Raw genomic sequence first — 27,706 nt, forward strand, 5'->3', positions numbered from 1 at the left:
CTGGACACCCTAAGACCCGATTACACTATTCCTAGAACCTGCAATCAGGAACCAGGTAAACTTCAACCAGGAGTCACTGTAGTAACGCACAATACCAGTTTCCATAACTTAAATGGGAAATCTTTCCCCCACTCTAAACGACTTCTGGGTAAGTATTTGAAGTAGGTGAAGCGGGCCTGCTCTAGTGGCAGTGCCAAGAAACCACTCTTTCACTCCATCTCTGAACTCCAGAGCACCACATAATGATATCAGGAGGAATTGCTTAATTTGTTTAATTAAGAAAACAGGAGATGGCTTAAATGACTAAGAGCATTGGCTGCTCTTCCAGAGAACCTAATTTGGTCCCCAGTATCTACTTCAAGCAGCTCAATATCTGTAACTTCAGGTCCAAGGATCTGATGCACTCTTCTGGCTTCCAAAGGCCTATATTCAGACACATGCAAAACTAGACATAAAAGTAAATCTACAAAGAAAACATGTATATACTACAGAAATAAACCTTGCAGCATGGCTTGCACAACTCTCCTGGGATTAGTGTGTGTGTGTGTGTGTGTGTGTGTGTGTGTGTGTGTGACCTGAATAATTGCGGTCATGTTAGGTTTCAGTTTTATGGTGGTAAAAAGACCTACTGGGTCAAGAAACTTAGCATGTGTTAGATGATGCCGTTTTACAATGAGAAAGCCAATCAACCAACTGGGCCCATCCCCAGGATGGGGACTTCCCTTCTCTTAGCTCTATTTTAGGTGGGCACTTTCAGGCACATAGAATATCATACACATCCCAAGTTTATTTTAAAAGGTCAAGGCTGTGATCTCTTCCAATATTTTCCCTCTTGGCCCACACACGAGTTGTGAGGCTGGCTGACTCCCAAGGACAGGATCAAGTACATTGGGCTCAGTGTGACCGATTCTACTGTATGTGTAACAGTCAAAGCAAAAGGAGTTACTGTTGGTAAGAAAGTGGGGATGATGGCCATAGGTGGCAGGCACGGCTTCCTAACTTTAGGTAGAGAGAAGCCGGGTGGCCTCACCCTGGGGACAGTCCTAACCCCAGGTCCTGGCATCCTGGTGCTGAAGGGTTTTTGCCTGGTAGAGCTCTTTAGAGAATGCAGGCCACATACAAACAGGTATTGCAGACCCTTGTTTTCTTTATTACTACAAACAGGAAGCTAAGAGGGCTCTGAACTTGTTTAGGGAAGCCCAGAACTGGGCCCAGGTAATAAAATACACGAAGAAACCGTCAAATCACGAAAATACATTTTTTTTTAAAAAAAAAAAGCTTTCAAGAATTACACACAAAAGCAAACAAGTTTACCTTAAAAATATCAATTATCACATCAATAGCCTACTTCTAATTATAATTACTTCTTCAAGCAACATTTGTCTTTGTTTCCAAATACAGCAGCAGGTGACAAAACCTAGTATCTTCCATTGCTTACAGTATAAACATGTCTCAAACCACGCTTCAGGCAGCTTAACTTAAAATGCATAGACTGTAAAATACATAAAATTTGACATTATTCAATAAATGAAAAAAAAATCATATTCTCAAAAAAAGTATTACGAAACCTTTTACAGAGCACATATAAAAAGTAGTGTCTACTTCATGACAGAGTCTGTCAACCAGTGGCAGCTGGGCCTCTATCCAGAAGATTGGGGAAGTCTTGTTAAACTGTACACTTGAATAGTTGCACTCATGAACACTTACAATCTTGGAAGGACGTTTGTTTTTACTGGTTTTGAGACTTCATTTCCCTGTATAATGTTGGTTGTCCTGTAATTCTCTGCAGACCATGCTGTCCTTGAACTCAAGAGATCTCACTGCCTCTGCCTCCCAAGTGCTGGGATCAAAGGCATGTGACACCACACTTGGCTCTTGAAAGATATTCATTTACACACATAATACACACACAACCAGTTTATTAAGCCAGCCACATGCCTTTAATCTCAGTATTTGGGAGACAAGAGACAGGAAGTTTTTTGTGAGTTCTTCAACTATATGAAGAGTTTCAGGCTAGCCATAGTTATGTGGTGAGACCCCACCTCAAACAAAACAAAACGCCCCATTTTTAAAAATGCCCAAGACAGGTCTGCTCTCCTCACTGAGAGCTATCACTAATCACTTTTTATTTAGGTGGCTGGTAATGCCGTGCCTTACCCGGGGGCTCCTTGAGCACGGGGACCAGAGCTCCATCCTGGATGTGCACATGGGATAGGCTCAGTCCTCAGATGGGCTCTGCAGCTAGAAGCAAGAACATCTCAGTCCCAATTAGCCATTGTCCATTGTCGTTTCAGTTGGCAGAATTCTGAAAGTAAGATCGGTTTTCCCTGAAAGCATCCACTGCTCTCTAGCAGCTGGTTTAGTTAGGCATATGCTTCTCTAAAGCTGGAAGGACGTAAAGGCCCGTGAAACTTCCAGAGTCTGTAATCTTGGCATCTGAGAAAGCTAGCTCTAAGTCACTCAGGGCGAGGAATACATGGCACCAGTTGATAAGTGTAGGAAACCACTGAAAATGAGGCAGTATCTTACCAGAAACAGAGTGGAGATATCTCCAACCCACAGCTTCAAAAGCCTCCTAGGTGGGGCCACACTCGAGGTGTGTCAAGAGAAACGGACTGTTAACCACTACTGACAGCAAGACCGACAAAGGTGGGACGGAGGCTTTGTAAAGAATGGAACATTGCAAATCCAAAGACTTCAACTTCACAAAAACTATCCTTGTATACATCTCAACTATCTTTATTGTACTTATTTAAGAATTATTGTGAGGCCATGTCAACAAATTCTATAATTTGGACTCCTTTATGACCAAACACTTATTGACAATCTGTCTTTTCAGCAGGCCAGTTATGGCCTACATTGTTTGCTCTGAAAGCAGGATTATTCTTAGGTTAGGTTTGTTAAAACAAAACCAGAAACTCCTTCTAGATTATTTTCCTCATTTGGCTACTGTTTATTCATTTTATTTTAGCTTTTCTTGATTCTTCCCTGGACCCATAAACACCCTACCCTTAAGGCAACAAGAGACATGTTCTGAAAACAAAAGAAGAAAACCTGCTATCCCTTTGATTTCCACTCTTACATTAAATAAAAATAAACCCAGTAACTTCCAATTACTCAGTTGAAATCCTAAAATGAAGTCCTAAAAACCATGGTTTAATGGACGTAGTGCCCAGAGCACACCACAGGGTAGGTTAGGCTCTAATACTAGCGAGGACACCAACGAACCTACAAAGAACAACAAAGCCCAATAGTGGCTGATGAACTTGGCAACTGATAACTATTGGCTTAAAGTTATGTCGGCAGGTAGGGCAGTGACAAGATGTCACAGGGCTCAGATGCTCAGGCTGGCAGGTCGGCTTCCATATCCAAGAAGCTCTCAGGGGAGACTCAGCCATCTTTGTGGGAGTTCCAAAGAAGTTGTTACTTCAGGAAAGCCTGATAGGATGGCATCCAGTATAGAAACTAAGGGAAGAACCTCAAACATACTGCAGAGGACAAATCCTCCAGGGGTAAAGGGAGTTCCTCTACCCACACAGCCGGGCCTCTTTATGTTTTAGTGACATACTTATATTAGTAAGTTTAATTTAACCATTATACCCTGTTCTGCCAAAATAACAAAATGTTTTTCAAAACTGCACTTAGCTCCTAGGTTTCTTGCTGACAGAGCTCTAGAAAAAAAATGTTGGCATCAAATGCAGTCAAACTAAGTTCCAAAGATACCAAGAAGGTATCTTTGATAAGTCTGTTTTAACCCACGTGGTAGGGAGGTCAGCGATATTTTTGGGTCACCAGTCACTGCCACCATAGCCCTGCACACCCAAACAAGCTCACGAATTACATTTTGCTGTGATTCTAGATCTGACCGAAAGCTGGACAGAGGAGTAGGGTGAGGAGGAGCTGCAAAGAAGTCGATCATACCAAACTGTCAGAGGCCACGCCCACAGTGCATAGCCAAGAGCCCGCGCTGGGGTTATGACCATCTTCTCATAAAAAGGTCCTGAACACAGAAGGAAGTAAATCCAGGATCTCTTTTAACCCAGTGAGTCTGGGAGGAGAGGGTTTGTCATGCACATGGGATTAGCTGCTCCCTGGCCTGGCTGCTTCTGAGAGAGCTGCAGAGAAGACAGGAAGTACCAAAAATGTCCTCATTAACAACTCTGTAATCACTCAGATTCATCTAGATGCTTCCGTGTGAGCAGGTGTCACCCGCCAAGCCCTGCTTCCTATTCCTGTTCTGACGTAGGAAGGGGTCTGCCCCATGGCTTTGTCAATCAAAGAGCTAGCTCCTTCGGTTCTGTAAGTGGAAGTCAAGAAACATTACAAGTGTGTATAATTCGGCAACAACTCCAATGGGTTGTGGTTCAGTCATTGTGAGAATGTCCTTTGAAATTCAGACCATTTTTCCCACTTAAAAAAAAAAGTCATAAATAATGTTTGCTTCATTTAGCCCGGTCAGTGACCTGTTTAACTTACAAAGAACTACTGTGATGACAGCAATGAGCCACCTTCCGTAACTGCTTTCTTAAGGAAACAATGATCTGTGAATTCCAAATCAGGTTAAGAAGGCATGTGACATCATCGTGCTGGCCCTGCTACTGGATGGCTGGGTGAGCAGAGGACCTGAGGCAGTGACAGGTGAGCAGCGGCTGCCTTACCTATCTCACCCATTTTCCTAATTTCTTCCTGAGGCTGGACTCAGCATGGGCAGTCTGACTACCACAACAAGCCCTCAAACTCTTATGTGTATTTGGTGCCAACACTGTTCTAGAGCTCTGTCAGAGCAAGAATCTGTCCTTAGATCACGATGCAATTTTGGTAGGAACTTTATGTTATCTGGGGAGAACTGGATATAATGGTTAAATTAAACTTAGTAAACACATACACACATACATACAAATATAGTTATGTAGATAAATATGGTAAGAGGGCCAGGTTTGTGTAGGTAGGAGGAGCTCAAAATGTTGAGAAGTCAGGTTTCAATGAAGTGATTGTTCTTAGTTCTATGGGGTGTGGTGGTGGTGGTGTGATTATAAAAAGTACTCGACTTTGTCAATTAAGTTGTAGATGCTAACAATGATCCATGTTATTTTAGATTTTGAGGTCATAACTATGCTTTAAACAAATTATTATCAAACGTTATTCAATACACATAATCACATTAACCACACTTGAATGATTCACTTCTACATTTTATCTGATTGTACCCACGTGATGTTCTACATATCCAAACACATGAAGCAGGAACTGAGGTGCAAAAGTTCTTTCACAAATGCCCTCAACCAACAGCGAAACCAGCAATATATATGCTTTCTCGTGCATATACATGTACTTCAAAAAGCAATGCGCCATCTCTTCATCCACTGTCAACTTAATGGTAAGACTGCAACAGAAAAAAAAGGGAAAAAAAATCAACTTCCATAATCACGGGGGTCTCTGTGAACACCAGAGCAACTGTTAGAACACAGCCCAAAACTGGAATCATGTGAGATTTCTAAGTGCTCGTAAGAAAATGCCAAGAAACCAAGATTGTAGTCTTGTGACACAAGGAATTATAAATTGTTCTTAGATTCTGTTTTTGTGCCCCTCCCAGATGTAGCAAATAGAAGTGAGTTTACTTCAGATCATTCATTAAAACTGGCTATTGTTCTTTCTTTATATGCTTCTGTGGAAAACATTTTTGCTGCGTTCAGCTTGCTCCACCAGGTGAGCCTTGCCCTTGTGATTGAACATTTACTCACATAAATCCTCTTAAACCCAAGAGTATGATTTATCTGATGCTCTGACTAAAGCTGGCTATTGTCTTTAGGCCACCTCATTTGTCAGTTCCATTCTCCCAGGAGCCACTTCCTCTAGAGCAGTGACACATGGCACTCAGAACAGGAATCCAAAGTCAGGGATGCTCACATGTGATTGAGAATAATGGGGCAGAACCCAGAGGAGGCCTTATCTGATGCAGAGCGTGTACATCTTTTTTAAAGAAAGGAGGAGTGCAAGCACTGAAATCCTATGAGATTGCTTGCAAGTATTCCTGGTTTCCAGAGAAAGGAACCTTTAGGGGAAGGATATAACTCAAAGTTTTAAAAGGCTTGCATTTCCCATGGACCTGCTGATCCATACTGTTAACAGTATCCTTTTGTTTGGAGTAATGCGCAAAGTTGTCACATGATTTCCACTTAATTGGCATAATGGTTCTAAGCCCTGCCCAATTTCTTTCAATGGCAGACGTGGCTCACAGATGAAGCCCATGAAAGTTTAGCACCAGGACTTAGGGGTGATCCTGGAAATGTCTCCTAGGAAATGCTAAGAGGGACTGGAAGATGAGGACCAACAGAGCATCGGCTCCATGACACACCTCCAGCAGCCCTTCCACATTTGGGATGTAGCTATCGTTCCTTGGATAAAAACTGAATCGGGATCTGACCCTTGTCTAGTCTTGTAACATTCAGACAAGGTCCATCTGAGCCCTATGCTGATTTCACAGGAAGACTGAATCAGAGGGGACGCAAATTCAAGTTCTTAGTGAACAGCACGATAATGCTAATGAAGATCACCAACAAGTACATCTCAGATAGAACATGCTATCAACTTTCTGAAATTTTGTAGAAATGTGGCAACCTACAAACATGGAGCAAAATTAGTTGCTTTAGAAACCTATGCCCTTCAAAGCAAAGCTACAGAATCTTCACCAGTCACTCAGAGAACAGTTGGAAAATGGGCACACAGAATTCTTTTTCTCCCTGGATTGTATTATCTCAAGGCATGACAAAAGCCCCCGCTATGTGTCAATACTGCACAGGAAAGGTTTTAGTTCCTGGGAGGCAAGCTTTCCCTTAGGCTTATATTATATGAATGAATGCTGTTAGCCATCTCCAAAGAGGAAGAGCTACATACAACCCATGACATAACTCACAATATGCTACACACCAATGGGCCTATTATTGCACCTGAAAAAGGTATATACTGTGGAATATTTGGGACAACTAGTTAATAGAAGTGTTAAACCTCAAGAAACACTCGTTAGATAAGACAATTTAAAAACAACTTTCTTTTTTTTTTTTTTCTGGTTTTTCGAGACAGGGTTTCTCTGTGTAGCCCTGGCTGTCCTGGAACTCACTCTGTAGACCAGGCTAGCCTCGAACTCTTGAACTCAGAAATCCGCCTGCCTCTGCCTCCCAAGTGCTGGGATTAAAGGTGTGCGCCACCACCGCCCAGCTCAGCCAGTGCTCTTTTTTTTTGTTTTTGTTTTTGTTTTTTTTTTTGAGACAGGGTTTTTCTGTGTAGTTCTGGCTGTCCTGGAACTCACTCTGTAGACCAGGCTGACCTCGAACTCAGAAATCCGCCTGCCTCTGCCTCCCTAGTGCTGGGATTAAAGGCATGCGCCACCACCGCCTAAAAGCAACATTTAAAGATCATTGGGAGATAGTCATCAGCTATGCCCTACTTTAGGAATACCTAATTATGCACTAAACAATTTATCTAAAATTCTACAAGGAGAAATGGCATTGGACAGTGCTCACATATTGAGAGTCAAAGGAAGAGCTACAGAAATCCGATTCCAGACATTTGTGTAGAAAGAAACATTTGTGTATAATGTGGATTCTTCACTGCCTTCAGACTTACTCATTCTCCTTATTAAAGGGTTTCCTACAGGTGTTATACAGCACAAGAGGATAAACCTTTGGAATGAATTCATTTATACCACAAAGGCCATAAAATGCTAACTGCTTACCTTACCCTTCTTGCTCAATTAGTCAATCAGGGGAGGACTAATGTCAACAATTATATGAGTTTAATCCTCGATGTATTATATTACCCTCAACTAAAGGCCACTTTTTCAGAAAACCCGAGAATACCTACTACACATTATGCTAATAAGACTTCAAATTATGATATCTATATTAGCTGATTATCAAATTAAGACAGATCAGATAGCTCAATTATTGTTATTACCTTCTATACCATTGGATAGTCTGATATAATTCATCAGGGGGTTTTGGAAGAACTAATCAGGCAAATGTCTTTTGGATTATGAATAAAGGGAAATAACAGCCACGAATAAAATTTTCTATTAATAATAAAGTTTTTATTGGTCTGATAGATACAGGGTCTGATATTACTATAATTACAGAAAGACTGGCCTTTAATTTGGCCTGTACAACAATTGCCTTGTGAAATAAAAGGTATTGGTTCTCAATCTGTAACCTCTATTAAACAAAGTGTTTAGTTCATGTCTTTAATTACTGAAGATGGGCAAATTGCTGTTTTAAAACCTTTCTTATTACAAGTACATGTTAGTATTTTTACAAGAGATGTCTTAGAGCAATGGGGTGCTCATTTAGCATTTAATACTCTACAGATAGAGTCTATAAAAATTCTATGGAAAAGTGAAACCTCTCTGGACTGAACAATGGCCTTTAGCAAAGCAGAAATTGGGTGCTGCACAATCTTTGGTTGAGGAGTAACTTCAAAAAGGGCAAACAGAGCTATCTACATCTCCATGGAACCCCCTACTTTTGTGATTAAGAAGCCTGGGAAATGGGGATTGCTAACAGACTGAAGGGGAGTTAATGTATTCCATGGAAACTTTGCAACCCGGGATTCCTCAGCCATCTACATCACCTTCGTCTTGGCCTGTAATTGTAATTGATTGGCAAGATACTTTTCTTTTTTTTGGTTTTTCGAGACCGGGTTTCTCTGTGTAGCCCTGGCTGTCCTGCAACTCACTCTGTAGACCAGGCTGGCCTCGAACTCAGAAATCCAACCTGCCTCTGCCTCCTAAGTGCTGGGATTAAAGGCATGCGCCATCACTGCCCGGGTGGCAAGATACTTTTTTGTTGTTGTTGTTTTTTTCTTTACTACTCCTGTTCACTGCACTGAGAGAAAAGGTTTTGCTTTTTCAACACCTTATGTAAATAAGAGGCCCACACTAAAGATATCAATGGAAAGTATTCCTACAAGGAGTGATGAATTCGCCTACTATATGTCAGATTTATGTAGCTAATGCTTTACATCCTATAGATAGCATTTTCCTCAGTTATATATTTCTCATTATATGGATGATATTCCTTTGCAGGACTTAGCATGGCAGAATTAGAAAACGTTTTGCAAATTTAACCAGAAGTATTTAAACCATTTGGATTAATAATAGCTCATGAAAAGATTCAAAAAGAACAAAGTGCATGTTAGGAATTGCTGTTGCTGTAATTTTAAGTCTTACTGCTGAGTCCACAGCCTCAGCAGCTGGTAGGGTTTTGCATACTTCTTTCCAAACTAAACATTTTGTAGCACAATGGCATAAGTACTCTCATGAATTGTGGGTTGTGGGTTCATCAGGTGGACATCGACGCATGGCTGCTGACAGAAGTAGATGCATTCAAACAATCTGTATCTTGGTTAGGTCAAAAATATTTGAGTGTGCAACAACAGTTGCAGTTAAAACGTGAATAGAATTCTACTCCATTTTGGGTTACTAATTTTCAATATAATACCAGCTGTCAAGATTGGAAAAAGATCCAACAATTTTTCTTTTTTTTAAGGTTTTTCAAGACAGGGTTTCTCTGTGTAGCCCAGGCTGTCCTGGAACTCACTCTGTAGACCAGGCTAGCCTCGAACTCTCGAACTCAGAAATCTGCCTGCCCCTGTCTCTCAAGTGCTGGGATTAAAGGTGGGTGGCACCACTGGCCAACAAGATCTAACAATATTTGAAAGTAAATTCTACTATCAGAAAGGATATTGAACAATTACAATACCAAGTGCTGGATGCGTTCAAAAAACAATTCCCATTTGATGATATTGCTCAAATATTAGCTGATAAATAGTCTGGCATGGATCCTAAAACTTTAATTGAGAGTGTGACTCATGTGGCTGGAGGAGACAGTGCTGCTTTACTTGTTAGCATTGTTTTAATCAGCATTGTGGGCTTGGCTATTTACAAGTGTTGCTTTCGCACATCACAACACACATTGCAAACACGCACCTTATGGCAAAAACTTTTAGAAGCTCAATTAAAAAAATAAAAATTAGGCAACTGCTCCCAGCCTTCTAGCTGCAAGGTGACTTAAGGGTATCTGTGAATCCCAGCACACCGGGACACCAGGAAAGCATACTTTCTCAGTGGAGAATCCTGACATGAGCTGCACGCCTGAGGAAGTGGCCTTCATGGTCATCTTCTCATGAGAAATACCTTTTGTTTTAATTCAACTACTACACTGAAAAGAGTTGGACTGCTGACAGAATGAATTCTCAGTCTGCAAGGAGGTTTGGGTCACCTTGAACCTAAATAAACTACTTCTTGAGAAACAGAAGCTGCTGATAATTAAAAGCTTCAAGAAATCTTTATTCTGCTTGCCTATAAAAGATGCTGGAATATTCAATAAAGTATGCAGTGGTTCACAGTTACTCTGCATCCCATGTCCAGATTACTGTGACCCTATCGAGGGACCACACCGCACTAGACATCGACAGTGCTGGACATAGTTTGGATCCCTGATCTTAGTGGGAGAGTATCACACGCAATGCTTTCACTGTTCTAAGGTTAGTGTATTGATCATTTATTTACTTATAGAATACACATGCATCAAATGATAATTAGATTACCAACATCTCAAAACAAAGCTACTCTGGACATCTAGGGTTTAAAAAATCAAAACAGGGAAGATATTAGAACATGGTGCAAGAATGGAATCATGTCAGACTTCTGAGTGCGTATGAGAAAACTCCAAGAAACCAAAAACATAGAACTGTTCTTGGAGTATGCTTTCTTGCTCCTCCCAGGTAGAGCCGACAGGATAAGTTTACTTCATCTGTTGCTATCACATGCCTCTATTTTCTTCTGTGAGTGGCTCATCTAGTACATATGGCTTGCTTGCCCCATGCAGAGGTGACAAGCAGCAATCTGCAAGAGGCAAGGCAGCTCAGTTCCACATGACTCAGTAGCTGGTTTCAGAGTCTGACTCTAAATAGTTTAGGCATGTTTAAGTACAGCACAATTCGGTGGAAAATTTCCTGGCAATAACTAACTCAGTCCCATGTGCACTATGATGCTTAAGACAGGGCTACATAAAATACACAGGACCTTTTCCATAAAGACGAATTCTATAGATTGACAAGTTCACCATAAGTGTCTGGGGGAGGGTCCAGTGTGGTCTTGGCCACACAGACAGCACAAAGGTCATCAGGTTATTAACCATATCTACTCCCAGTTTTCTGGGAGGAGAACAGGTCATACATTTCCTCCTTAGAGGAGACAACCCTGTGTGTTTAACATGCCTGGGTCCCCTCACGCTCTGACGGCTCCCTGCTGTTTTACTTTTTAAGGAGAAAATTATGGTCAAGGCTGAACGCACTGTCTGCATGGCTAGTCTAACACAGGCAAGCATAGCAGAATGGTAAGAAGAGCTTACAGAGGACCAAAGAAAGAGGAAAGCCATCTTAACTATGATGGCCACTCAAGGTACCTGCAAAATCTCTCTTTATGCAAATCATTAATTTGACCATTGATAGTATGAGAAAAGCCTGACACATTAAAGTACCACATACCAGAACACTGTTGGCAAGAGTCCAGGAATAGGGGCTGGAGATATGGCTCAGAGGTTAAGAGCTGCTCTTCCAGACATCCCAAGTTCAATTCCCAGCAACCACATGGTGGCTAACAACCATCTGGCATGAGATCTGGTGCTCTTTTCTGGCCTTTAGACATACATGCAAGCAAAACACTGTATACATAATAAGTAAATCTTAAGAAAAAAAGAATAGACCGGTGTCTCTTCTGATACAAAGACTGGTCTTGTTGACTGCCATGTGGCACATGAAGTCAGAGGTTATTTCCTAAACCACTGTAGGTACAATAATATCAAATTTAGTAAGGAATATATCAAAAATTCCTTTCTTTAATGTTCCCATAACTCTAATTTCCATTATCAGAGCTTTTAAAAGAGTGCTTAGTTATGCTAAATCCTGTTGTTATTGTGTTGGACTGATCAATTAGATTAGTCCTACCAAAATATGCAATTACATATTTGTATACCATTCTTTGTCCAAATTACTGGTCCCAAAGGATTTAAAAAAAAAAAAATCCTTAGCATGGCAGAACAACATTACACTATTTAGTACAGATATACCTTTATCTCTCCCAACAAGTCAGTTGGGATCTGAATGGTCATGCTGAGAATTAACATGTAATATAGTTATTAAACACAACAGCATCATTTTTGGGTCATTAGTATCGTATCCTTGTTGTTTCCCCAAGTTCTCAGCTTGGTAAGTTAAATTCTTGATGTCTCCCCAAGTTACTGGCTTACTCTTCTTCTTGGAACGTCTTTTCCTGATTGGTTTGTTATCTACCTTCAGAAGCTTCATCTGTCCAGTGGACTCTGGGGAACTCTCCTGGTCAGATTCATCAGAAAGGGAGCCACCTGGGACTTCATTCACTTTCTAGAAAGACACAAGCATAACCTCGCCCTGATGTTAGGTGAACATCAGCCCTTTCCACTGATTACTTCCTAGATCTTTCATTTAACATACACTTTAGGCTGTATGTCCTTTAGGGCAAAATGCTTTGGGCCACAGCAGAAACATTATCCTTTAAAACGAAAAATGTAAAAGTTAGCATGGCTATTTAGGTGGCTATTAGGCTGTTTATACCCTATTTGCCATTTAAATATTTGATGGTGTTGACCCTGTAGATTGTAAGGGATTCCTGCAAATAATTAATATTCCATAAATTGCAAAATTCTTTAACGTATTTGCTAGTGTAAGCAGGACTGTTATCAGTTTTTAATTGTAATGGGAATCCTAGAGAGAGAAAGGTGTATAATAAATGAATAATGGCATCTAAGGTTGTTTTGCCCCTGTGAGCAGAACCAACAATTATGTTAGAAAAAGTATCAATATATTTTAAAAGTAAGCACACATTATGAGATATGACAAAGATTAGATTCCATTAGCAGACAGCCATGTGTGACAGAAGAACATGGCGCTTCCCATGCTCTGTCGAGCTTGCTCACAAGGTACAAAATTGTTCCTATAAAGATTTTTATTTTGATGAAGAAGTTCACTCGATCTTTGAATGACCTGAAAAGAAAGTATTAGGGACGAGAAGGTGGCCAGCACACTGGCTTGAGCATTAGTGGATATTAATAGATCTGGCAAATTAGAATGAGCATGAATATATTTTAAAAAAGTATTGAGGTTGTTTCCCTATAGACATCTGAAGGGAGATAAGTAATTGTAAGAGTAGCAGGCTTGGGTTTGAGACTTCAGTTTCTAAGAGAATCATTTTGAGCACAACATCCAGAATCAGTTAAAATAGTCAATGGCTGAGAAACATCCAATGCAAGCTGACTGATTACGGTGAGTTCAGACTGTTCAAAATCTTAAAAGAGGATATTTAGGATAATGAGTAACATGCTAATGTTATCTGCCAATTATAGAACGTCTATTTTATTTAGCGGTACTATGATTTCTGTAGGCTTTTACCAGTAAGTTGTGTTTTTCTCATCATTGAGTCTAATTTCTTATAAATAAGGAAATATAGATAATTATGAAAAATGTCATGCATAGATTTCTATACCATTATTTTGTTGGCTTATAATTCCAGTAGGTGATGAGGAAGAAAGGACAAGTAACTGTTAAGGGAGTAAGCCACTGATCCTAAGAGCTCCCAGTTTAGCAGCAGCATTACATAATACATGAGGTAGGAAGACAGGAAGCAGGATGACTCAGAAGTTAGTCTTGGTTCGAACTTCAGGAGTCCGACCTTGAATAGTTTACTTTAGGCACATTTAAGCACAGCACAATTTGGTGAAAAATTTCCTAATAATAAATAACTCAATCCAATGTGCACAATAAAGCTAAGGACATAACTACGTTGAAACTCTGTTAAGTACACATGACATCTTCCATAAAGATGAATTCTACAGATTGACAAGTTCACCGTAAGTGTCTGGGGAAGGGTCCAGTGTGGTCTTGGCCACACAGACAGCGCAAAGGTCACCAGGTTATTAACCACATCTACTCCCAGTCTTCTGGGAGGAAAACAGGTTATACATCTCCTCTTTAGAGGAGACAGACCTGTGTGTTTAACATGCCTGGTTCCACTATTGCTCATCTGTCAGCACAAGGACCTCCATACCGCCCATATATAATTGATATGTGTAGTTATTGACTCTTTGTGGTGGCTTAAAATGAACTTGACTGTTAATAAATGCAAACAACAAGTCATGTTATTTACTGTGGCACACTGCAAAAAAAAATTTTTTTTGAGGAAAGAACATGTATATATCAAGAAATCGTACTAATAAAATTTTGGAGGACACTCCAGTAAGAATGTCTTCACTGCTCAGATAGGTAATTAATTAATCAATGTGGAGATGTGCTTAGCTACCTGGTGGGATGGGAGTTAACAGACTGCTTTACAACAGTGGCAGGCTCAAAAACCCCAGGGAAAGCTGTGTGAGATGGGCAATGTGCGCCCAGGTCCTCTCTAACAACCCAGACAAGCTTTTTCTTAAGCTGCACTCAGCATGAAGCAGTAAAAGGCCACCAGGATTTGTAAAACAGCCCATGATACTTGTCTTTTAGTCACCTAAGGACGCTGAGGAGCACACTGTTTATCACAGTGCAATGTCTTTGGGCTCTTCCCTTTCAATTTTCAGTACAAGTATTCTTTTGCCCTTTGAAATGCTACACCTCAACCTGAAGTTCTCACATTTACCCAGTTTATAGATTCACAATCACTTTAAGTGTTGTATTAGAAGGTCTCTAATTTCACAATGACCTTCAGTTGTGCCAATGTGACTCTGACTACACAGGCAATAACAAGTTTAACACTTACGTGGGGGCCACCAGGCATTGGTGGAGCACCAGCAGGTCCTGAAGGCACTTGGTAAGGATTATTCAGAGTAGGATGGGGTCCTGGTGTGGGGTATGTTCCTGCAGGGCCAGGATATGGTGCTGGTGGTCCCCAGGCTCCTGGTGGTACAGTGCCCCACGGAACAGGTGGTGCTCCAGACACTGGAGGAGGAACAGTGGGATATGGCCCTGGAGATCGATACGGCGGCATATTAGGATGCTGCCCTGGAATTCCTGGTGCCCAAGGTCCAGAAGAGATGGATCCCCATGGACCTAAAGTACCAGCTGCAGCTGGATCTGTGGGTGCACCATATGGCCTAGGTAGCTCTGGCATAGGCATATTTGGTGTAGCATATGGCCCCGTGGGGCCATGGCCTGGCACAGCAGGGGCTGGATAAGGAACACCAGGTGGGGGACATGATGGTCCAGAAGGAGGAAAGGGTCCAGGAGGTCCCGGGGGTGGTCCAGTTGGAGGCATTGACGGATACATTCCTGTTGGTACTGGTCCAAAAGGCACAGTAGAGGGCGCTGCACTACTCGGTGGGAGTCCAGATGGCATTGCAGGTGGAGCACTTGGATTACTCCACGGGCTGGAGCCTGGCCACCCTTGAGAAGAATGGCCAGCTTTTGTATTGGTCACAGCAGGCGGTTTGGCAGAGGACTGTTCAGGTAGCGCATCTGCCAACTGTAATACAAAATAGGTACATCTGACCTCTTGTACCCAGGAGCAAGTCAAAGCAAACACGATGGCAATCCTGCACAAATCATGCACTATACCCAGGGATTACAAGCCTCTACTCATCCGAAAACCTCTTCTTAAAGAACTTGAGATGTTACCTTCGACATTAACTCTACAGTGCAAATTCTCCAAAGCTCAACTGTTGTAAGTACAGCAAGTTCTAAGACTCTTCATTTCTGAACCATGAAGAGAGTGCAGTGTAGTAAATAGCATAGGATCTCTACAGACAAGTCTTGACTTTTTAGTGTCAAAAGCAGTTTTAGGGTTAAGTTCATCATTACATGAGACAATTGATATAAATAGTTTAAAATACATTTTTTTTGAGACAATGTTTCATGTAGCCCAGACTAACCCTGAACTTTAAAAACAGCTTTTTTTTTTTATCTATGTACGTGTGCACGGTGGTTGGTTTGTTTTGCCAACTTGACATAAGCTGGATTCATCTAGGAAGCATGAACTTCAATTAAGAAAATGCTTCTACTAGTCTGGCCTGCAGGCAAACCCTGGGTATTTTCTTGATTACTGTCCTCAGTGGGAGGTACGATGCCTAGAAAGGTAGTCCTGGTAGATGTAACAAAGGAAGCTAAATATGACTCCAAGAAGCAAGCCAGTGTTCCTCCAAGGTTTACGTTCTAGTCCCTGCCTCCAGGCCTTGCCTTCAGTTCCTGCCTTGGCTTCGCTTTATGATGGACTTCAAGCTGGAGGATGAAACCAGCCCTTCCCTTCCTAAGCTGCTTTTGGTCATACTCTTCATCACAGCAACAGAAAGCAAACTAGAACACTGTGCCTTCATGAGTTCAGACACATCACATGTATGCCTGGTGCTGGCAGAGGCCAAAGGGTGTTAGGTCTCTTGGAACTGGAGTTACAGGTGGTTATGAGCCTCCTGATGTATTGTGGGACCCAAACTCAGATTCCCTGCAAGAGCACTAAGTACTCTTAACCCCTGAGATATCTCTCTAGACCCAGGCTTGAATTTGTAATTCTGCTGCCTCTACCTCTCAAGTGCTAAGATTATAGGTGTGTACCATACCACTATGTCTGGCCAATAACTCTCAATAAATGTTGGAATTATATTACTGCCAGACCGAAGAGAAAAATAACAAAACATTGCATTAAAGACTTTATAACCATGCCTAGATACTTCACAATCAGTGATCGGAGTGTGTGCGCACATGTGCACACTCACAAGTCACTTATCAAGGCCCATGTCTAGGGGCTAGAGGAATGGCTCCAGGACGGCCACTTGTAATTCCAGCTCCATGGGATCCAATACCTCCTCCAAGGTCACCTGCACACACATGGCATACACTAACACACATACTAAAAACAACCCAAAGTCATGCCTAAACAGTCCAAGCATGTATCTTTTTAAGAAAAAGACTTAGATATTTTACAGTTAAAACCTGTTTTCACAAAAGTGTTTTCTCTATTTATCAGGAGAGAGGTGTCACTGCAGAGCTCAGGCCTGCTTGTTGGAACTCACACTCTTCCCACCCCAGCCTCTCTAGAGGCCGGTATCACAAGCATGCACCATAGTGCTTGCCAGGACTATGTTTTCCAAAAACAACCAACCAACCAACCAACCAACCAACCAACCAACCAACAAAACCCCATGAAAATGAAAACTTAGCTGGTCCAACTTACCGAAAATTCATCCGACATTTTCCTAAAAAAGAAAAAAACAGGCAAAATTAGTGTTTATATTTTCTTATACATTTTAGAAGAATTTTTTTTTTCTTACATGGAATATTTCTCATATCTTTTTTCTATTGATTAAGATGGGGTTTCTCTGTATAGCCCTAGCTGTCCTGAAACTCTCTTAGACCAGACTGGCCTTGAACTCACAAAGATTCCCCCTGCCTCTGCCACCTAACTGCTAGAATTATGTTTTCTTTTATACAGGAAAAAATTTCTACTAAAATTAAGATAACCATACCAATTTCATTCTTCTCTTCTCATGATTGTATATTTTCTACCAGAGGGTTCTTACTGATCAGGATAATCTCAAACTCCTGGGTTCAAGCCATCCTGCAGGACAAAGATCCTTGGTATAAACTCCTTCACATGGCCAAATATACAACAGCTCAGCCAGACCCACAGTACTGATTTTGATTTCTCTCTCCTTCCTTCCTTCTTTTTGTTGGGGAGGGGTACCAGGGTAGGGTGTACTTATTTTACAACTTCCAGGTCATAGTTTATTACTGAGGGACATTAGGCAGGAACCCAGCGCTATAAACTGAAGCAAAGGCCATGAACAAATGCTGTTTAGTGGGTTGCTCAGCTTTGAAAAAAATTTAATTTTTGGGATTATAACTAGATAATTTCCCTTTTCCTCCTCTTTCTTCCAAATGCTCCCATATAACCCTGCTTGTTTTTTCTTTTTTTGTTTTTAAAGATTTATTTATTTATTATTTATGAATACACTGTTGCTGTCTTCAGACACACCAGAAGAGGGCATCAGATCTCATTACAGCTGGTTGTGAGCCACCATGTGGTTGCTGGGATTTGAACTCAGGACCTCTGGAAGTGCAGTCGGTGCTCTTAACCGCTGAGCCATCTCTCCAGCCCACTGCTTGTTTTTTCAAATTCATGTCCTCTTTTTAAAATTGTTACACATGTGTTAGTTATGTGTGTGTATGTGTATGTGTGTGTATTCTCCTAACTATAATCTGCTCAATCTGTATAATGGTACTTGTTACTCTGACTTTTGTGGCAGCATAGGTTCTTTTAAACACTGGCACAGCAAATATACACTTATTTCTACTCAAATCTAATTATGTATAATTAGGAAAAAGCACCAGAAGTGGACTAGAGCCAAACACGCAGACTTACCTAAAAGCCCACCTGGCACAACCTATGCAAACTTATGCTGGGACCGTCAAACTCTCCTTTACCTCTGGATATTACTAAATCTTGATAAACTCAGGCCCCAATTATATTTCCTTCCTGTGAGTATTCAGCCATCACTGGATAATGAAGCTCTTGCTTTACTGACCAACCATAGTACCAGAGATGGAATCTAGAACCTTGTTTGTGCTAGGCAAGTGCCTTAACCAATCTTTTTTATTTTTCTGAGACAGGATCTTGTGTATACCAGACTATCTTTGAACTTGATATGTAGCAGAGGATGTCCTTGAATTTCTGATCCTCCTGTATGATGTCTGGTTTATGTGGTGCCCCATCCCTTACCAATTTTTAAGTTGGATAAGGTACAAAGATGAAGTGTTCACCTTAAGTTCTGGCCACTCTAACAAGACACACTTCTGCCATCCTAGAAGATTTCCATTCCTTTTCGGTCACCTGATCCCTGCTGCCATTTTTTTTAGTCTGCTTTTATTGGTCACTGACTTTTGTAAGACCAGGATAAGACAGCAGGCCTCTTCCCCCACTCCTTGATCATTTAATAATTGGTAATAAAATATCACTCCATCTACACCATTTTGTCACATGGAAAGAACACTAGCTGTTTTATGAGACAAGAATTTTCTGCAAAGGTCCTTTTAACTCTTTAAGTGGTATTTCTTTTGGTATTAAAAACTTTAATCTTTTATAGCTTATTAATCTGTTTCTACTTGTAATCTCAATTTTGTGCTTAACAAAGATAACTGGGGCTGAAGAGATGGCTAAGTGGTTAAGAGCACTGACTGCTCTTCCAGAAGTCCTGATTGAATTCCCAGCAACCACATGGTGGCTCACAACCATCTGCAATAGGATCCGATGCCCTCTTCTGGTGTGTCTGAAGACAGCTACAGTGGACTCATATACATAAAATAATTAAGTTAATTAAAAAAAAAACAAAGATAACTACTTCAAGAATATGCTTGTGGTTTAACATGTTTACCATTTCTCAATTCTTCTTCTTTCTTTCTTTCTTTCTTTTTTTTTTGGTTTTTCGAGAGGGTTTCTCTGTGTAGCCCTGGCCGTCCTGGAACTCACTCTGTAGACCAGGCTGGCCTCAAACTCAGAAATCTTCCTGCCTCTGCCTCCCAAGTGCTGGGCTTAAAGGCGTGCGCCACCACCGCCCGGCTCTCAATTCTTCTAAGTAGTATAACTTATTCCTTCTCAGTGGAACATGTTACATTTAAAACTCTTGCTACCACTGACAATATAATATTTAATGAGTGTTTACTGCAAACAGGGATATTCTCTATGATGCAAATGTTATTACCACCCCTGCTTACAGGTGCAAAAAACAAGCAAGAAGTTTAATTTAAACACAGGTACAGCCTGACCCCAGCTGACCATGCAGTACATACAACTATCCTCACAGGTATGGAGGACTCTCTCCCTGGCCATCTATAGGAAGTACTCACATTTAACTAGGATTCCTTCGTATTTTAATCAGTTCTGCTAGCTACCTTGTAGTTTCTTCAGATATTCTTAAATTTCATGGTTACTTTTTCCAGTTTTTTTTTTTTTGATAACAACAAAACACCCAGTGTTCCGGTGGAAAATGCCCGTTTATTGATGAGTTTGGGAAATAGCAGATGTGTTTAAAACATCAGATCTCATCCAGAACAAGGTACAGGCATATACTGACATGTGCTTTCCTTTTTAGATGGCAGGTGTCATTGTTCTCAGATTGGGACTGAATTTGGGGCTCAAGGAGTACTCTGCAGTGTACCTGGGACCTGCATGGGCTACCACACCCACCTTGGTGTACCTTTCTTTTCTTTTCTTTTTGGTTTTTCGAGACAGGGTTTCTCTGTATAGTCCTGGCTGTCCTGGAACTCACTCTGTAGACCAGGCTGGCTTCGAACTCAGAAATCCACCCGCCTCTGCCTCCCAAGTGCTGGGATTAAAGGCGTGCGCCACCACCTCCCGGCGTACTTTTCTTTTCAAAGAGGTTTCTAGCTTCTTTTTATGTGGGTGAAATGGCCCCTTGAGCCATTTCTCTAACTAATTACTCATATCTGAGCAGGATATAACTTTTGCAAGCTATGACATTACTCGATTACTTTCTTCTCTGAAAAAGTTTTCCCAGCTGATTCTATAGTTTCCAGGCAACAGTTTTATTGTATTTTCCCAATACCAACAGATCCTTTCTCTTTTGCATTAGCTAGGACTCAAGGAACAAAGGATTTAATAGTGATGATAGTACAGGCATCTTGTTATTAACACTCCTGAAAATGTTTCTGATGTTTAAGCACGACTCTTGTTCTTAGTTTGAGATTTGGAGACAAAAACAAAACAAAAACGCACGTTACAAGTTTTTGTTTATATTGTGTTGTACGCTCCAAGAAGCTTGCCCTTGTGATTGGACACTTTACTCATATGAATTCCTTAACTCTCGGGCATAAATTGTCTGAGGTGCTGAGATAGGTGGACTACTGCATGAGGTTTAGCTTATCTCTCCACATTCATTTCTTTTTCTCATATATTACATCCCGACCAGTTTCCCTTCCCTCCTCTCCCTCTCGCCTCTCGACGTCCACTCCTCTCTTTCCTTTCAGAAAAGAGCAGGTCTCCCAGGGATTGACATGGTATAACGAGTTACAGTAAGATTAGGCACATACTCTCATATCAAGGCTGGAACAAGCAATCCAATAGGAGGAAAAGAGTCCCCAAAGCAGGCCAAAGTGTCAGAGTCAGCCCCTGCTCCCACACAACAAGAACATACACATAGAGGACCTAGTTCAGACCCACACAGGCTCTGACTGTCTGTTCAGTCTGTGAGCCCCTATGAGCCCTGGTTAGCTGATTCTATGGGCCATGTCCTTTTGGTGTCCTTGACCCTCTAGCTCCTACAACTCTTCCTTCCCCTCTTCCATAGGATTCCCCAGGCTGTGGTCTACCTCGTTTATCAGCTCCATCTTTTAGGACCTACTGCCTCATTCATTCATTCATTCATTCATTCATTCATTCATTCATTCATTTAAAGTATATGAGCATCAAGACCCCATTACAGATGGTTACGAGCCACCATGTGGGTGCTGGGAATTGAACTCAGGACCTCTGGAAGAGCAGTCAGTGCTCTTAACCACTGAGCCATCTCTCCAGCCCAATCCTACTGCCTCTTGAGTAGTGACAAGTGGCATCCAGAAAAGGGACTTGTTCAATTTTGGGTCACTTGGGCATTAATTCAGACTGTTATCCAACTGTTTAAGGAAGATAAATAGGATATTAGTCACAAGGAAGAGATGGCTAGTTCCTTGAATGAAAATAAACTAAATGATCAAATCTTAAAATTGGTAAAAGAGGCAAAAAAAAAAAAAAAAAAAAAAAAGACACTTTTCCTGTTCAGGCACAATCTAAAGTAAAACCAGCATCAGCGATAGCTCTGCCGGTGATGACTCCTTCAGACTCCCTACTGGAGTCTCCTTTAGTTACATACCTACTCTCCACTGCCTGAATACGACCCTGAGCACGACCCTGAGCAGGGGGTGAGGACTTTGATGATCAATCTAATCTTATGTGGACTTGGGAGGATCTTTGGAAATGCTAAGTTTACAACCTAGGCAAGCTAGGACACGGCAGAGACAGAATTCATTTACCAATTCCTACCCAGCCTCATGAGCTATGCTTGGTATTTCTAACGCAATTTCAACAAAATAAAAATGTTTATATGCACTAACCCGTCTACTTAAAAAGGGAGAGATGGTACTGGACAGTCCTCACGTATTATCTCTAAAGACAACAAAAGAACTTTAGCTATTTGAATCCTGACTCAAAAAAGCATTTAGAAAAAATCCTGTGGATTCTTCACTGCCTTCAGACTTACTCATTCTCCTTACTAAAGGGTTTCCTACAGGTGTTATACAGCACAAGAGGATAAACCTTTGGAATGAATTCATTTATACCACAAAAGCCATAAAATGCTAACAGCTTACCTTACCCTTCTAGCTCAATTAGTCAATCAGGGGTGGACTAATGTCAACAATTATATTGGTTTGAGACTTGCTGTATTATATTATCCTTAACTATCAGTTTTTAAGAGCATTACAGAACTCTATGGATTGTCAAATTTCATTTAACTATTACTATAGGAGATAAAATCATTAACCAGCTGGTAAGCTATGGGATTTTCTCATACAAACTGAGACTGTGATTTAAAAAATTGTCCATGCTGGACGGTGGTGGCGCACGCCTTTAATCCCAGCACTTGGAGGCAGAGGCAGGTGGATTTCTGAGTTCGAGGCCAGCCTGGTCTCGAAAAACCAAAAAAAAAAAAAAAAAAAGTTACTGTATTTATCATGTTGACTTATAGGATATCCATGCATAAAATTATAATTAGATTTATCTACAACAACTCAAAAACAAAACCACTCTGGGCATTTTGTGTTTAAAAAAAAAAAAAAAAACAAACACAAAAAAGGGAAGGATGTCAGACCATGGTGTAAAAATGGAGTCATTTGAGATTTCTGAGTTCTTATGAGAAAATCCTAAGAAACCAAGTCGTATGCTGTTTCTTCAAAAACACAGAATTGTTCTTGGAATATATTTTTGTGCTCCTCCCAGATATATCAGGTAGGAGTGAGTTTACTTTAGATTATTCATTACAGCTGGCTACTGTCACTTGTCTCTATGGAAAAACATTTTTGCTGGGTACAGACTTGTCCTCATGATTGTACACTTTACTCACCTGACTCCTCTTAATCCTCAAGAACAATTTATAAACTGTCTGATGCTCTGAATAAAGTGGGTTATTACGTAAGACTCCAGTCCAGCTCATTTATTAATAGGCTCCATGCTTCCTGGCCCCACCCTCTCCAGCGTAACCAATACTGATGTTAGCTAGCATCATGATGAGGGTTTAGCTAGGTTGTAGAACGTTACAATACCTAGACGTTCTCAAAAGCCGTATAAAACACCCAACTGCACTATGTCGAGGTGGATGCAACTCTGGTCAAGAGCATGTTTAATGTTGGGTGAGATGGAATACATCTATAACCTTCTGGAGGCCTTGGTACTGAGGCAGGACTGAGAACTTGAGGCTACCCTGAATGTTATACAACTTAGGCGCTCGTACACACACACACACACACACACACACACACTTTTTTTGGACAATTACAAGCTTTTAGTTCAAGAAACTTTCCACTACTATTTAAAACATGAGATCGTATTCAAGAAGAAGGTAAAGCATATACTGGTATACTAATATTTACATTCTCTGCTTCTCTTGCTTCCTTTCCTTTTTAGATAGGGTTTCATTGTTTTCAGAGTGAAAAACATTTCTTTAGAGTAAAAATAGAAAACGTGTACATTTCATTTGCCAGTACTAGAAGAGAAAAACACAGCATGTCAGTAGATTTCATGGTCTTTAAGGAAATTATCCTCATTAAAGTTTAAAAAAGCTAAAAATCCATTGAGTTATTAATGACAATTGGCAAGTAATACTTTAGAGGGGAAGGCCATCAAACTTTGACAGGAGACCAAATAGTATAAGACTCTATACTTAAACATGAACATCAAACCTTTTTTTTTTTTTTAGTTTTAGTCCTGGCTGTCCTGGAACTCATTCTGTAGAAGACCAGGCTGGCCTCAAACTCAGAAATCCACCTGCCTCTGCCTCCCAAGTGCTGGGATTAAAGGCGTGCGCCACCACTGCCCAGCACATCAAACCTTTCTTAACAATCTTGTAAAAGCTGCAACTCCTTGATACCTCACCATCAGCTGAAGCTCAAGAATCTAAAGACATACATATATCATATACACAACACCATACATACCACACAGATATATAAATTTAGAGAAATCAAGGAAAATTAGGATTTTTTGTGCTTTTTATATAGGTGGATGTGATAATATTAATTCCAAAATTCACCAGAGAAAAACCAGTCCACCATTTTGAGCCAAATTTGAAGGAAGTTTTATTCGATATTAAATACTGACCAAGAGATAGACTTTGGTCAGGAACACTCCCTGGAACTTCCAGCTGTATGGCCCAAAGACACGTGTTGTAGGGGCTTTTACAGACAAAACTCATTGGCCACCATACTTTCCCACAAGGCTTTATTATTTTCCAAGAACTACAACCCTTAGTATTCCAGGAAGTCACCTGCTCCTTGGATGGGTGGGGCTTACAGGTTAATTTTGGGTATTACTATAGTATATATTATATTGAAAGTAGATTCTGAATTAGAATTGTTAGCTATTAGTACTGTGGAATTTAACAGATTATACTCCATTTGATAACTTGGCAACTAAAAGAGCTTGGAATGTTTTGAACATTTCAAGCTCACAGTGGGAGTTTTTATAATCTATTCCTATTATTAAAACCAAGCTTTAGAGTAATTAGTGCCATGGCATAGACATTCTTGAGAACTGGTATCTCTGCAGTCTGGAATAAAAGTAAGAGGTTAAAGACAGGCTCCATGGTAAGAGCAGTTTGTATAAAACCAGAGGGAGTCCAGTCTATGGGAAGGCAGCAGCAGCTCAGGGTGACTGGAATACCAGAAAGCAGTAAGAAGCTTTAGCAGAGGGTTTTGGACAAGAGGGCTAATAATTCAGCTTTATAGTTTACTTGACTGAGTCAATTTCAGATTCTTCAAGAAGTTAGAATGGGCTGTAATGCTACATGGGAACTAAACAGGACTTCATCTGACCAATGACTAAAACTGGAAAATAGCAGATAAGCAACAAATACACAATTCTCTCCTCTTGCCATTCTTAAACTTTTAAAAACACATACACGGGTTTGTTCACAGTTCCCTGCAGTTACAGGTGGCTGTGAGCTGCCTCATGTGAACTCTGGGACAGGATTCCAGTCCTCAGCAAGAGCACTGCTGCTTTGAACCTGAGCCATCTCTCTCCATTCTCCAGCCCCATATTCTCTTCCTCACTTATACACAAAGAACAAAAAAGCCACCAGAGTAGATTGCCTGTCTGGCCTACGGTCAGATCCAGTTCTCTGAGTCTCATACATGAGAGTAAATGGGTATTTTCCAGAGATTTGCTGAGGCTTATATAAATCTGAAAATAAATCTCTTAAGTCGCTGCCTGACACTGAGCAAAAACACAACAAATGTTAGCTTTTACAGCTGATACAATATGGCCACAAACCTTTGTCTATTTTCAAAGCAGAAAGCAATAATAAAAAAAAAAAAAGCAATCTCCTAAGTACTGCACAAACTTATTTGGTGGCAAAAGCTGACCAGACATTATTTATCCATTTCATTTCCCACTCATCCCCAGCTATAGTCTGAATATTTACAACTGATGCATTTTTTTTCCTTCCCTGAAGTTTTGGGAATTGAATTTAAGACCTTGTAGGAAGTCAGGCTAGCGTTTAATCACTTAACTACAGGGCCGCCCTGTACAAATATTAATAACTAATTAACAGTCCCCAAGTGTAGGGCTCCTCTTCTGTAACAGTCACAGAATCTGAAGATTGCTGAATTCCTAAGTTTACTGGCCCCAACGTTCAACCTCAGTTAAGAGAATGAAGATGACACTGATTCCTTCTGTAATCAAAAAGAACATTCCAACTTCGGCAACTGCATTAAAAATTTTTTTGAAGCAAATTGTCTTAAAGAGTGGCTCCTATACTCCACGAATAAGAAAACTGCTCTGCTCCCCACTCAAGGAGCACCACTAACAAAGACGTTTGAAGGCGACTCCGGTAATGAGGGTCTGGCTTCAAAACAGGCCTTTAACACATGGGGGAGGGGGGCAACACGTGTGTATTTCTGTAGTAGGCTGTAACATATCTACGGTGGGGTCTGGTTTTGATACTTCAACTTTAGGATTAGTGAAAACATTACTTTCGGTTTTCAAGGCAAGGAGAAAAAATGGTTCAAGTGCTATAGCTGAGCCCAAATCCTTCAAAAGGAGAACGTCACTCATCCCATGGCACCTTCTGTCCCCGGTAGTCATTTAACGAATGAGTAATACGGACAGCAAGAACCTTGTCACACAGAATTATCAGGGGCCAGACCTTCCTGTAAGGATTCGGGTCTCCTCCACTGCCATTTTTATTAGAAATTAGTGACTGGGATACCGGTGGAGGGGCATGGGGCTGCCCTTTAGGGTTAAGGGAACAAAGGGAATCCAGGATAAACCGGAGCGAACCAGCCCCCAGCCGGTCACGCCGGCGGGATGTGGGGGAGGGTCGCTCGCTCCCGCCCTACCCCAGTCCAGATCTGGCATGACGTGGGCACCCTGGAACCCGAAGGGCGCGACATTAGATCCCTCGGTCGCCTGGTTCCCGGTGGACCCTCCCCATCGAAAGCTCTAGAACCGCCAGGCCCCCGGGGACCCCGCGTCTTCGTATCGTCTCCCGCCAGCCTCGCGCCCCGCCGCAGCCACCCGAGCAGACTCACCCGGCAGGATCCGAGTCCTAGGCGCGGCACAGTGGCGGCGGAGAGTCCACAGAAACGGGCAATGGAGAACTGCGGGAGGCCTGATGGACCGAGGCAGCAGCGACACGGCTCCTCCTGGCACCGGAAAAGGAAGCACGGAGGCCGGCCCGGCCGCCCGTTATTTCCGCCCGCCCCGCCCAGCTGCACTGCGCCCCCAGCTGGCTGGCCACGAGACTGCAGGCAGGGCCGCCCGCGTGGCTCCTGGAGCCTGGGCTGTTTCCTCCGGAGAGCGCGGGAATGTTTCCCTGCTTCCTGAGTTCAAAAGACCCAAAGGAAAAGCCCCTGGCCGGTGATGCTCACCGCGACCCAAAGGCTCGAAGCGGATTTTGGATTCCTTATGTTCAGAGGTTTTTGCAGACAGGTCCCAAGCTGACTGGCAGTAGTCCAGCTAAAATTGTGGTTAAAGAGTTGAGGGAAAAGGGAAGTCTTTCTAAAGGTCTTGCGAATGAAAACTTGTAAAAGCAATCTGTCTGCAGAGACTGAGTGGCTAGTTAGAATTTCAGTACTGTGGAAAGATTGGAATGTTGCAGGTCCAGAGTCTAATTACCTTCTCTTGGGCTAGTGCTAGCCCTCCAGAACAGCCATCTCTGTCAAAATTAACATTTTTGTGGCAATAAGATTAAGCACCTTTTAGAATCTGTTAACAGGCAACTAGCTTCTGCCAATCCAAAAGCTAAACATGTCATCAGATAATGTCTTAGATCTATAGAAAAGCTATCTTGATGTACCTATCCTCCAAAGTATCCACTAGTTGTTTTAAACTTTGCCTTGATTTATGGTATTCTCTGTTCTGTAAAACTAAAAACTT

At 41.4% G+C, this 27,706-nt stretch overlaps 1 protein-coding gene across 2 annotated transcripts; it reads right to left on the bottom strand.

Annotated features, from left to right (window-relative positions):
• Positions 1 to 1,127: 1,127 nt before the first annotated feature.
• Positions 1,128 to 26,977, bottom strand: Mapk1ip1l (mitogen-activated protein kinase 1 interacting protein 1 like). Of its 2 annotated transcripts, none has more exons than XM_028758534.1 (4): positions 26,860 to 26,977; positions 17,240 to 17,261; positions 14,837 to 15,538; positions 1,128 to 5,383 (listed from the first exon to the last, which is right to left on the bottom strand). In XM_028758534.1, the coding sequence occupies exons 2-4, from the start codon at positions 17,255 to 17,257 to the stop codon at positions 5,372 to 5,374; spliced, it is 732 nt and encodes a 243-aa protein (XP_028614367.1). In that variant the 5' UTR covers positions 17,258 to 17,261; positions 26,860 to 26,977; the 3' UTR covers positions 1,128 to 5,371. The 2 variants fall into 2 exon arrangements, with proteins under 2 accessions (XP_028614367.1, XP_028614369.1); XM_028758536.1 differs by lacking the exon at positions 1,128 to 5,383 and adding an exon at positions 12,142 to 12,435 and having other exon boundaries at positions 26,860 to 26,970.
• Positions 26,978 to 27,706: the final 729 nt, after the last annotated feature.

This window comes from Grammomys surdaster, unplaced genomic scaffold (assembly GCF_004785775.1).
Source record: "Grammomys surdaster isolate TR1022 unplaced genomic scaffold, NIH_TR_1.0 126198, whole genome shotgun sequence".
Taxonomy (NCBI): domain Eukaryota; kingdom Metazoa; phylum Chordata; class Mammalia; order Rodentia; family Muridae; genus Grammomys; species Grammomys surdaster.

What these genes read in the sequence shown, in the direction of transcription:
- Mapk1ip1l (XM_028758536.1), bottom strand. An exon ending in CAATGCCTGGTGGCCCCCAC is followed by an intron (nt 12,436 to 14,836) that starts GTAAGTGTTAAA and finishes GTGTCTTTCTAG; the next exon opens with AAAGTGAATGAAGTCCCAGG.